The sequence below is a fragment of the Mastigoproctus giganteus genome, chromosome 11 (genome assembly GCF_048544385.1).
Source record: "Mastigoproctus giganteus isolate SK-2022 chromosome 11, ASM4854438v1, whole genome shotgun sequence".
Lineage (NCBI taxonomy): Eukaryota > Metazoa > Arthropoda > Arachnida > Uropygi > Thelyphonidae > Mastigoproctus > Mastigoproctus giganteus.
In genome coordinates, this window is record NC_143585.1 from 3,839,750 (window position 1) to 3,852,679 (window position 12,930).

Genomic DNA, 12,930 nt, shown 5'->3' on the forward strand with positions numbered 1-12,930 from the left:
GTTTGCTTCCTTCCTTTGTTACCTCCTTTAATACAACTGGATAGATCTCGTCCACCCCAGGTGCCTTTTTTATGTTTAACTTCAACAATTTCTCCTCCACTTTGCTCTCAGTTATTGCAAAATCCCTTAGATCCTTGTTAGAGTTTGATAAACTTGTGGCACTCCCCTCATTGAATAACTCTTCATATGTAGATGCAAAATACTCATTCAGTTTATCAGCTACCTGAGCATGATCATCAATAGATAACCCATCTATGTTAAGTGGTCCAATCTGATTCATCCCTTTCTTTCTAGAGTTTACATAAGTAAAGAACTCTTTGTTGTTTTTCTTTGCATCCTTTGCCAAAGATTTCTCATAATCTGCCCTCACCTGCCTAACTGCCTTTGTGACTTCATTATCATTAGTAGAGGCATAGGATGCAAGAAAGCAAGCTTATGCAGCATCAGTCAAAAAAAAAAAAAAAAAACCCACTCCATTTCACCCCTCTGTTCGTTCCAAATACCTGTCCAGCTCAGCCTTAAATTTATTTAGGCTATAAACTTCCACAACAAAGGATGGAAATCTGTTCCACCAATCAACTACCTGCTGGCTAAAGGCAAACTTCTGCACATCTATCCTACATCTGTCTTTCCTCAATTTGAATTTATGCCCTCTCAGGTTATTATTCTGAGCAAGAGGAAGAATCCCATCAGCATTGAGCATGCTCAAACCATTCAAGACTTTATACACCTCAATCAGATCACCTCCCAGGTGCTTAGTCTCCAGACACTGTAATTTGCAAAATTTAAGCCTTTCTTCGTAAGAGCAAACATTTGTTCCATTCACTAATCTTGTTGCCCTTCTCTGCACTCGCTTTAGCAGTTCTACATCCTTCCTAAAATGAGGCCTCCAGACCTATATACAGTACTCAAGGTGTGGCCTGACCATTGCCTTATACAAGGGGATAATCACCTCCTTTTCCCTGCTAGAAAAATTCCTGTATATCATTGACAAGACACCATGAGCTACTCTTGCAGACTGTCTGCACTGCTCAGAAAATTTCATATCTGCCTGCACAATTACCCCCAGGTCCTTTTCATTCTCTACCACTGTCAGTGTAGTACCACACAGTTGAGATGTTACTATGGGGTTATTGCTTCCCATATGCAGTACGTCACATTTGTCAATGTTAAACTTCAGTTGCCACCTCTCTAGCCCATCTGCTCAATAGATCCTGTTCCAGCAGCATACTGTTATTAGTGTCATTAACAACCCTGACAACCTTCGTATCGTCTACAAACTTGGACATTAAGCTTGATATACCATCATCAATATCATTTATAAATACAGAAAACAACAATGGACCCAACACTGAACCCTGAGGGACTCCACTAATAACATTAGTCTACGATGAGCAGTGTTCATTGATTACCACTCTCTGTCTTCTCCTACTCAACCATCCCTTTATCCATAGCAGCAATTTGCCTCCAATGCCACACTGCTCCAATTTGTTCAGCAGTCTTCCATGTGCAACAGTATCAAAAGCTTTTGTAAGATCCAAATATATGATATCAAAATTATTCCCTGCATCCAGTTCCTTTGTGACCACATCATAGTATCCAATCAAATTGGTCAGGCAAGACTTTCCCCTAACAAAACTATGCTGTGTCCGAGCTATAACTGAAGTCTTGTCTAAATGATCCTGCAGTGCTTCTTTAACCAGTGCCTCCATTAATTTTCCAGAATAGAAGTTAAACTAACAGGTCTATAATTACTTGTGTTGCCCTTTGATCCTCCTTTGTGAATTGGGTTTACATTTGCACATCTCCAGTCCATGGGTACCTCCCCTGAGTGCAAAGAAGCTCTCATAATTATGGCTAAGAGTTTGCTTACTTACTTACTTCCTTTGCTGCCTCCTTTAATATAACTGGATAGATCACATCCACCCGGGTGCCTTTTTTATGTTTATCTTCTACTTTTTCTCTTCCACTTTACTCTCAGATTCTGTTATTACAAAATCATCTAGCTCACTGCCAGAGTTTAATTCAACTCTGGCATTCCACTCCCTGAATAACTCCTCATGTGTGAATGTAGATGCAGAATACTCATTTAGTTTGTTAGCCACCTGAGCAGTATCATCAACAGTTGAACCATCAATATCCAGTGGACCAATCTGATTCATCCCCTTCCTTCTAGTGTTTACTTAGGTAAAGAACTCTTTGCTGTTTTTCTTTGCATCCTTTGCCAAAGATTTCTCATAATCTGCCTTTGCCTGCCTAATCTCCTTTGTGACTTGGTTACAGAATAGTTTATATCTGCCATAAGCTTCTGTGTCACCTGGTACTTTATATACATCCCAGACATTTTACTTCTCATAGTGGAAATACTGCATTGAAATACTCCTGCAATTCTATAGCTTTGAAGTAAGTAGTTTGGATATTTGAAGAGTTTGTTAATCAGAGTACCTTTCTAATTTCAGATCATAAAATGACTTTATATTCTTATTCTTTTAGTTCCATATGTAGTGGCAAAAATTGAGTAGTACTCTACTTCATTATATTATACTTAATATAATATAATGAAGAGAAAGGATAAACATCAGTATCCTTTATCCAGAAAGTTACACAGTTTGTTCTGGCTACATTTTGCTGTTGCAGTACAAAATAATCTATTTGAACATTCACGTTGATCAGAGAGTTTTACATGGATTTTCCTCAGTTTTTGAAGAATATGTTTAACTGAAAAAGAAATTTATTTTGAAAAATATAATAAACCTTAGGTTGTTGCTAAGTGCTCTTTCTTCCTGCAGATTCTTGATGCTTGTGTTAATAACTGTGGAAAGACTTTTCATCTTGAACTGTCTTCTCGAGACTTTGTTGCTGAAATAAGAAAACTGTTGGGGAAGGTAAGATTAATAATTATTGTTGTCGCTAGATATCCATGGAGTCCAACCTCCAGTTATAGTGCACAAGTCTTTAATCGTCTATATCAAATTAGTATTTTTTGCACGAATATCTATTCACCAATGTGAATAGTACCAGGTGTGTTCTTGCCTTCTCACATTTATTATTATAAATGTGGGAAGCCTTTTTAGCAGGTTGGTAAACCTAGTCTTTCCCCCTTCTAAAAAATTCCTGGGGACATTTCATATGATTACATCATGGTGTCTGATTATAATTCCACTTTATACAGTAAACCTTTATAGATTTCTGCTACATATGTAAAACAGATAAATGTGCAAATATTTTTTTAATAACAAAATCATCAGAACAAAAAAAAACAAAAAAACCCATTAAAATAAGAGTTTTAAAATGTATGAGGTATGAACAAAAATTTTGGGGCACTGAACTAATATGTTGGGAATGATGAGTCTTACCATCTATTTGGATAGATCTCTTTTGAAATGATCTCCTTGACACTGCATATTCTGATTTCAACACATCTGCATTTTCTGAATCAGTTTTAATAGGCTTCTTGCTGATATTGCTAATAGTTCCTGTATTATTTTCTGAATAATTTAGTGAATTGTTGCAAATCTTTAGACCTTCAAAGGGGCTCGAAGCTTGGGAAACAAAAAAGAAATCAAAGGGAGCTAAATTATTGGGTATGCCAGATTGTAGACCACAATCCTGGAGTGCTTCAAAAGAAATTCTTGAATGGAAAGTGCCAAATGTGAAGTGGCTATATCTAATGCAGGGGTTCTTAAAATGTGGGTCTCAACCCCTACGGGGGCTGCAAAAAATATTTTGGGGGTCGCAGCAAACATTAAAAACTTCAGTAAGTTAAATATTTATTATAGAACTATTGAAATTATTATATGCCTGTGGTTCTTAAACTGTGGTTGTGACCCCTCCAGGAGTCACAAAGATTCTGGGGTTGTTAATTTCGTCTTATGAAAAGGAGTGGTGGATAAAAAAAAAGTTTATGAACCTATGATCTAATGTAAGCACTGATTCCCTGAAGCTCACTTTACTAGCTGTTTTTCTCAGAACAGCATTACACAATTTCCTAGAACTGGTTGATAGTATTCCTGGTTCACTGTTTGACCATGCAGGATAAATTCATAATGAACAATTCTTTAGGAGTCAAAAAATATGATAAGAATGATCTTCACTTCTGATTGAGATTTCTTTGTTTTGTGCCTTGGAGATGTCAGTGGCTTACATTGAGAGTATTTGGCCTTATTTCTGAGTAGTAGTCATACACCCAAAATTTGTCACCAATAATGATAGAAGAAACAGTGTAGGTCAGCAGCAGCTTATTAACAAAGATCCTGACATGCAAGAACTCACTGCTCTCTGTGATCATGAGGATGTGAGGCACAAACTTGACCAAAACAAGTAGCATTCCCAAGTCTTGTTAAAATTGATTGACATGACCCACAAGAAATGCTAAGTTCACTGGGAACTGTGGATAGTTAAATGTCAGTCATTTCTGATGAGGTCACAAACACGAGGAATTGAATTATTGATTTTTGAAGTTTAAGGGCAACCAGAATGAGAATTATCTTTGATGCACAAGTGACTCTCTTTAAACTGAAACTACTGAAGAGTTTTCAAATGATATATAGCACCTCCTCCAAAAGCTGTTTTTAACATTTTACTCATTGCATTTTTCCTTAATTTTGAATAAATCAAATAATGGATACAAATTCACTTCTCATTAAAATCACTCATTTTAAAATTATTCTATTGGATAAAAAAACATTTTATCCAATAGAAGAATACATCTATTCGGTGCATATTAATTCATTGACTGGGGATAACTGGGTGATTCAGGCATTATCACATCCAGATAAGTCACAAATTCTTGCAAGAATGTGATGCCACAATTTCAAGATATGAAGTCAATTCTTAAATTTTCTGATCATACCTTATGATTGTATCTGTTTTGTTATAACTGATTTTATTATTTTAAAAATATCTTATATCATGTATTTATTTATTTTTTCATTATTATTTTCTGTTTTTTTCTATACTTTTTTTTTTCTATACTTTCGTGTCCATGTATTTCCCAAGCATAGATGCTTTTTGAATTGTTTAAATTGAATTTTTTTTTTTTTTTTTTTTTTATCTTCATCCTTAGAGCACAAGAAGGAAGGAAAAGCATGTGCCTTTCCTTCTAGCTTTCCTCAATTTACAATTCATGATCTGTACATTTACAACAGTAATTCAAATATCTGATGTATATTTGTTTCATAAAATTACTGGAATATGCAGTTATTAAGCATCATTATTATTATAAATTTTTTGGAGAAACTAAGATTATTTTGTGCAATAAGGACAGGTGGAACACTGACCGGGCTAGCCAGGTGGGTAAAGTGCCTGCCTGGCAACCCAAAGGTCGCGAGTTCGAATCCTGCCTCGGGCTTCAATCAGGGTAAAATGCAAAAACTTTGGGAGGTGCATTATGGCCACAGAAACCGATGCACCAACAACTAACAAAAAAAAAGACAGGTGGAATAGGATGGTTGTCTGCCAGGAGCAAAAGCTAGTGATATTGTAAAGCAGTTATCTTTTAAGGACACAAAAGATGATGATATTATTACAGTAAACCCCCGCGAATAGCGGGGGTTACGTTCCATGAGAAATTCCGCGAATACCGAAAACGCGAATACTGAGTTATGGCTCCCATAGTAATAAAGGGGTTCCGTTCCAAAGTATGAAATATATAAGAAAAACTAGTCTAAAATTTTGTCTATTTATGTATTATATGTACTTTCATAATATGACTATGTACATAGACAGTACATAGTGAAATGCAAGCATAAGGCATTGAAATGAAAATAAGAAACAATTTAATATTAAATGTAATATTTATTAGAAATTTCAAACAAATCTTTCAAACCAGCGCCTTTGCTAACTAAAAAACTTATCCCGCCAGTGCTATCACCAATTTCGCTAAAGTGTTGATAAAGGAGTTTTGCATTTTCACGAATGATGAGTGAACTTAACGGAATTTTATTTTGAGATCGGTCTTCTATCCACAGATTTAAAGCTTTTTCCATTTTTTCTAGTTTAGCATCACGAGTTACAGAGCAAATTTTTGAAGCAATTAGCTCGTTTTCACGGACACTACGGCAGATTTTTTCTTCTGATTTTTTGATTGATCGTACGGTTGACTCATTGATTTTATGTTTTGCCACTGAGGAGACACTTTTACCATTAGAAATTTTGTCTAATAATTTTATTCGCTAATGTCATCACCTTCTTTGATCTTTTCACATTTCCCTTGTTATTCGTAGCCATATTTTTGTACGGGTTAGAAAGAACTTGTCCACAATAAAGTCACTTTCTTCCGTTAACACACTCGGAAAAGTCTGTTTTACACTGCAAAACAGTAGATTTATCACTTTTGTAAGCATATAAATTGATAAATTTATTCAATTTATAAACATATAAATTAAAAGCAAATGACGAAACGTTCCATGACAAGCGCATAACACATACTGAACAAGGATTAGCGAGAAACATCCACGCTCGCGATTTTGCCACCCCTCTCTCCCCCCACCCACTGAGTGCTGTTTTGACCGGGAAAAATAATTTTAGCCACGCCCATGTTTTTTTATGGCGGAAAATGTTCACGGTGCTTTAAAATTCACATTTTTTTAGGTTTCATTTTATATGAAATCGGCAACCGCGAATACTTGAAACTGCGAATACAGATACCGCGAATAGCGGGGGTTTACTGTATTAGTACAGCAAAAAGGGGAAAAAAAAATCGTTACCCACTTCATTGGTCTATCCCATCAATTATGTCCAATTCTTCTGAAATTTATTCAAACTACATACTTCTCCAATGCCGTCTTGATATGTACTTCTTTTATGTTCAGATTTTTGGTTCAAAATCAGTCTCTTCCTAACTAACTTCCAATCAGCAATCATTTGTTTCAACAATTCATTATTCTGACTGAAAGCAAGTTTTTACACATCTGTCTGCAGTTCTTTTTTTTTTTAAATTTCAGTTTACCCCCCCCCCCCCCCCGTGTGTGTGTGTGTGTGTGTGTTGGGAAAGAGTTACAGTACCATTCAGTATACTCAGTCCATTTAAAACCTTAAGGACTTCGATCTCCTAGCAAGTGCCTAGTTTCTAAGCATTGCAATTTGCAGACATGAAGCCTTTCTTGGTAAGAACACCTTTTTGTTTACCCTCACTAATTTTGTTTCTTTTCTCTGCACCCATTCCAGTAGATCCACATCCTTTCTTACAATGAGGCTTTCAGATCTGTATGTAGTACTCAGGGGATGGCCTAGCCATTGCTTAACCATTGCCTAACCCTGATATGGGATAATGAGATGATAATCCCATTATACATTCGGATTATCATCTCTTTGTCCTTGCTGGCAAAGTTCCTGTATATCATTGACAGAACTCGAGCTGTTTTGGCAGCCTACCTGCTAGAACAACTCAGTACTTGCATTTACCTCAATTGCCACTTCTCGGCCTATATCCTAATTTATCTAGGTCTTGATGCAGTAGTTTGCTTTGATTTCGGTTATTAGCCACGCTGCCAACCAGTGTATTATTGAGGGTCATAACCATCATTTTGTCATTAACCACCCTGCCAGCCATCTGCAAACTTAGACAATAATCTTGATATGCTCTCATTAATATTGTTAATAAATACTGTAAACAATAAGGGACCCAGCATTTAACCCTGAAGAACCCAAGAAGAGTGGTACTCAATTATAACCTCTCTCTCTCTCTCTCTGCCCTTCTTCCACCCAACCATTCCTTTATCTATAGCAGTTACTTGCCCTTAATGGCACACTTGTCCAGTTTGTAACTGTCTTTTGTGTGCAGTGGTGTCAAAAGCTTTACTAAATCTATATGATGTCAGTTATAATTTGTATCCATTTCCTTTGTTACTGTGTCATAGTTGCTAATCAAGTTGGTCAGACCGGATCCCATTCCTGTTAAGAAATTTCCTGCATTATGTCTTTAAGCATTGACTCAAGTTATTTTCACTGGAACAGAAATCAAGCTTACGGGTTTATAATTGTTCATGCTGCCCTAAGACCTAAATAATGTCAGATGAACTGATGAAACTTGTGGCAGAGAATAAAAATGTGTGGTATGCATATAAATTATCAGGTGATACAGAAGCCTATGGTAGCTATAAATTACTCTATTATCAAGTCAGTAATCAAGTCACAAAGGAGGATAGGCAAGCTAAGGCAGATTATGAGAAGTCACTGCAGAGAATGCAAAGAAAAGCTCGAAAAGACTTCTTTGCTTATATCGACAGTAGAAGGAATTGGTTAAATCACATTGGGCCACTTGATGTCAATGGTTTATCTGTTGATGACCCTGCTCAGGTTGCTGGGGAAGTGTAGGGAAGGGAAGGGGATGCCAGAATTTATCAAACTCTAATGGGGAGTTAAATGATTTTGTGAAAATTGAAGGGAAATTGGAAGAGAAATTGTTGAAGCTAAACATAAAAAAGAAAAGGCACCTGGGGTGGATGGAATCTATCCAAACTGAAACCAATTATATTAAGGGAGGCAGTAGAGGAGGTATGCAACCCCTTAGCCATAATGATATACAGGAATTTTGATAGCAGGGATAAGGAGGTGATTAACTTATTGTACAAATGCAGTGATTAGGCCACATCTTCAATACAGCATATAGGTTTGGATGCCTCATTTTAGGAAGGATGTAGAGCTTCTGGAATGGGTGCAGAGAAGAGTGTAAATTGCATCATCTGGATACCAGGCACTTGTGAGGTGATCTGATTGAGGTGTTTGATGCTTTGAATGGATTGAGCAAGCTCAATGGAAGTGGGTAGCTTGAATAAATTCAAGGAAGAACCAAACAAGCTCTTGGAGGACAGGACATGCATATGGACAGGTGATGTGGGAAGTTTTTTTTTTTTTTTTTTATTGGCTGATGCTTTATAAGCTTGCTTTCTTGCATCATTAACTACTTATAATTATGAGACCACCCTTGGATTCAGGGGAAGTCCCTAAGGACTGGAGATGTGAAAATGCATCCCCAATTGATAATGGGCAATCGAAAGGTGACATGAGTAATAACAGACCTGTTAGCTTAATATCTGTTCCAAGGAAAATAATGGGGTCACTGGTTAAAGAAGTAATGCAGAAACATCTAGACAGGAATGCAATTATATACTGCAGTTACAGCATGGATTTGTTAAGGGCAGTCTTGTCTGACCAATCTGATTGTATACTATGATGCTGTTACAAAGGAACTGGATGCACCAAATTATTTTGATGTCATATACTTGGATTTCAGGAATGTGTTTGATACAATTACACATAAAAGACTGCTATACAAATTGGAGCGGTGTGACATTAAGGGCAAGTTACTGCTGTGGACAAAGGTTGGTTGAGTGGGAGAAGATAGTGGATATCAGTGGACACTGCTCTTCATAGAGAAATTATTAGTGGATTATTAATGATCTCTCTATGAAGATTATTATTAATGTTATTAGTGGATTCCCCCCCCCCCCACACAGTGTTTGGTGCTGAGCCCATTAGTTGTTTTCTCTATTTATTAATGATATTGATGAAGGTATATCAGGCATAATGTGAAAGTCTGCAGATGATACAAAGGCTGGCAGGGTGGTTAATGACAGTAATCAGGGTGAGCTACTCAAGAAGATCTACAAAAATTGGGTCAATGGGCTGAGAAATGGAATTTGAAGTTTAATATCGACAAATGCAAGGTACTGCATATGAGCAGAAGTAATCCTAGAGTAACTTATAAACTGTATGGTACTACACTGAGGGTAGTAGGAAATGAAAAAGACCTGAGGGTAATTGTGCAGTCAGATATAACTGCACAATTACCCCCAGGTCTTTTTCATTTTCATCGCTCTACATTTTACCCATATTTCATTTTCCTCATTCAAGTTCTGTGATCAGTGTAGACAGCTCATGGTATTTTTTTTCAATCATATACAGGAACCTTTGCTAGTAGGGATAAGGAGGTGATTATCCTTTTGTACAAGGCCTTGATTAGATCACATCTTCCTCATCCTCGATTCCAACAGACCATATACAAGTCTGGTGGCCTTGTTTTAGGAAGGATGTAAATCTGCTGGAACACTTGCAAAGAAGGGAAACAAAATTGACGAAGGGAACAAAAGGATGCTCTTACCAAAGGCTTCAGTATTGCAAATCAAACATCTGGAGCTGCACCTACAAGATCTGATTAAGGCGTTTAAGGCCTTGAATGGATTGAGCAAGCTCAGTGCTGATGATTCTTCCTCTTGCTGAGATTACACAAATGAGGAGACATAAATTCAAATTGAGGAAGGAAGGTTGCAGGGTAGATGTACCAAACTTTGCCTTCAGTCCGTGGGTGGTTGATTTACAAATTTCCATCTTGTCCAGCTCTTGGACAAATTCTTGTCCATCATTGGCATCATTTGCCAATAGCAATACTTAAACTGTCATCCAATAAATCCAGAAAACTTCTGTTACTGTATGGGTGATCAACCCACAATTTCCAGTCAATATCTGGAAAGTTAAAATCCCCCATTATGTGGCAATCAGATTTACTGTCCCACTCCATTTGTCTATACAGTTTTTCATTATACTCATCACAGTCATTAGGCCTATAAGAGACTCCTAATCTTATTTTAGTTTTCTCGACGCTTATATCACCAGACCAGACTGCTTCATCATTGCACTGGCCACTCATATGTTTGCATTGCTTTAAATTCTACATGCTTCTTAATCAAGAGCATTACTATTTCTCCCTCTCCCCTTTCTGTCCTGAATATCCTTCCTTTACATATGGTATTCACCATATTCAAAATTGTATTTTGCTTTATGCCTGATTGGCACCATGTTTCTGATAGCCCTATATATATGTCTGCATTTGTTGACTAGTACTTCAAATTCATCTGATTTGTTTACTATACTCCTAGCATTTTAGTGTACATGCATATATATGTGTATCTGTTTTTGCTTTTACCAAACCTAATATAACCTATGTATTTGCTTGTTGCATGATGATGCCCAGCAGGCCTTGTAATCTCTGACATCCTGCTTTCATGCTGCTCTGTGTCCCAGCAGAAGCAGTGAAGAATCACTTTCAGCTCTTCTTATGGTTACTGTTAATTGATTAGTCTTTGTATCCCACCCCAGGCTATCAATTTTTCAGTTCACCTAATGCTGCCTCAATAGTATCAGCAAATATTCTTTCACCCCTTTCTATTTAACTGTATCCAATCCCTGTAAAAAATCTCTCTTGTTAACGAGCACAGATTATGCTGAGAAAAATTCTACCCAGTGAGCCTTGCACAGGCTCTTCAGGGCTGAATTGATTGCCAAGAGACTCATGTACATCCTTTTATCATATCTGGGCAGAATTGCAGATGCTCAGATTTATTTCTAACTTCTGACATTTTCTCAGCTTTGCTGTTCAGCAACAGCACTGTTCCTCAGATATCTTAGTCTTAATATTGTTAGTGCCAATGTGTATAACAGTATTGCCTTTTGTGCCCTTAAAAGATGATGGCTGCTCCAACAAGAGCCTTGAATAGCATAGCATCTGTGTGGTACTACACTTAAGGCAGTAGAAAATTTTATTTTATTTTATTTTATATTATTTTTATTTTATTAATAAAAAGATACACAACAGGTAACCATTAACAGTGTATCTGAGATCAGATCAATAAACATAATAACAATAATGTGAAATCCTACAGGACGATAAACATTGATACAAATTCAAACAATAAAGCATATGTACAAAAGAGGATTGTATTAAGTTAAGTTACCGGTAAAACAAGTAATAATTAATCCGTTAGAGAATAGAAAAATAATATAACAAATAATAAGCTACAATAATTAGATGTGAGCTAGTCACTTTGCAGTTTAAGTGAAGAGGCAAACTTGTGGATGGAGTTCATCAGTGATTGGGAGTTGTCAAAGAAGTTAATGCGAGAGTCATTTGCTGATTTGCTGATTCTGTTCAGTGGACTGAACTTCATTAAGTCCGTGTTGGCAGAGTCAAGGCGAAACGGTGTAAGGTTCCTGACTTGTCTACAGGGAGCATTGAAGTTTATTTTACTCAGGATATCAGATGCTTCATAAATTCCAGTGATTACTTTGGCTAGGAGGGCGATGTCAGCAGTAACTCTTCTAGTGCACAGAGGCCTTAGATGAAAGTAATCACACAGCGATTCATAATACACTGAGTGATAGAATAGAGGATTGCGGTACGTAAGGTAACGGATAAAGTTTTTTTGGACTGCTTCAATTTTGTTAGTTAAAGTCTTTGTGTGAGGATTCCAGATGGGTGAACTGAATTCAAGGATTGGCAGTACAATAGTTTTATAAAGGATAACCGCATATCTGTAGTTTTTGAACTTGTATGTGTTCCGTTTGATGAATCCCAGTGTTTTGAATGCTTTGCTGGTGATTTTAAGGACATGGGCATCGAATTTAGCACTGCTGGAAAAGAGAATCCCTAAGTCGTTAACTTGGTCACACCTTTCGATGATCACAGAGTTAATACTATACTCCGTATTCATTAGTTGTGGAGATCTGCAAGATGAGAAAGAGATAACTTTGCACTTCGAGGGGTTAGCAGACAAGCCATTCAGAGATAGCCACAGAGAGAATTTATTGAGAGCACATTGAAGTTGTTGAGAATCGGTAGTCTCCTTCACTGCTGAGTAGATCTTAAGATCATCTGCATAGAGAGCAACTTGAACATTGGAGGTGTAGATGAAAGAAGGAAGATCATTTACGAAAACAATGAAGAGAAGAGGACCTAAGGGAGAGCCTTGTGGTACTCCGCTTAGTGGTATAAAACAGTCTGAGTTCACTTGATCGATGATAACGCTCAAGGAACGATGCGTAATATAGCTGCGTAGCCATGAGAGCAAAGGGTCACGGATGCCATACAGCTTAAGTTTTTCCAGAAGTTGTTCGTGTGGGACTTTATCAAATGCCTTAGATATGTCTGTGTAG

General features: G+C 37.0%; 1 protein-coding gene across 1 annotated transcript in view; it reads left to right on the forward strand.

Moving 5' to 3' along the window:
- LOC150077654 (signal transducing adapter molecule 2-like) overlaps nucleotides 1-12,930 on the forward strand; it is a 149,173-nt gene that overhangs the window by 38,503 nt on the left and 97,740 nt on the right. Inside the window, exon 3 of the mRNA XM_090385190.1 lies at nucleotides 2,790-2,885. Coding sequence (XP_090241316.1) covers nucleotides 2,790-2,885 — 96 coding nt within the window. The remainder of the gene's footprint in view (nucleotides 1-2,789; nucleotides 2,886-12,930) is intronic.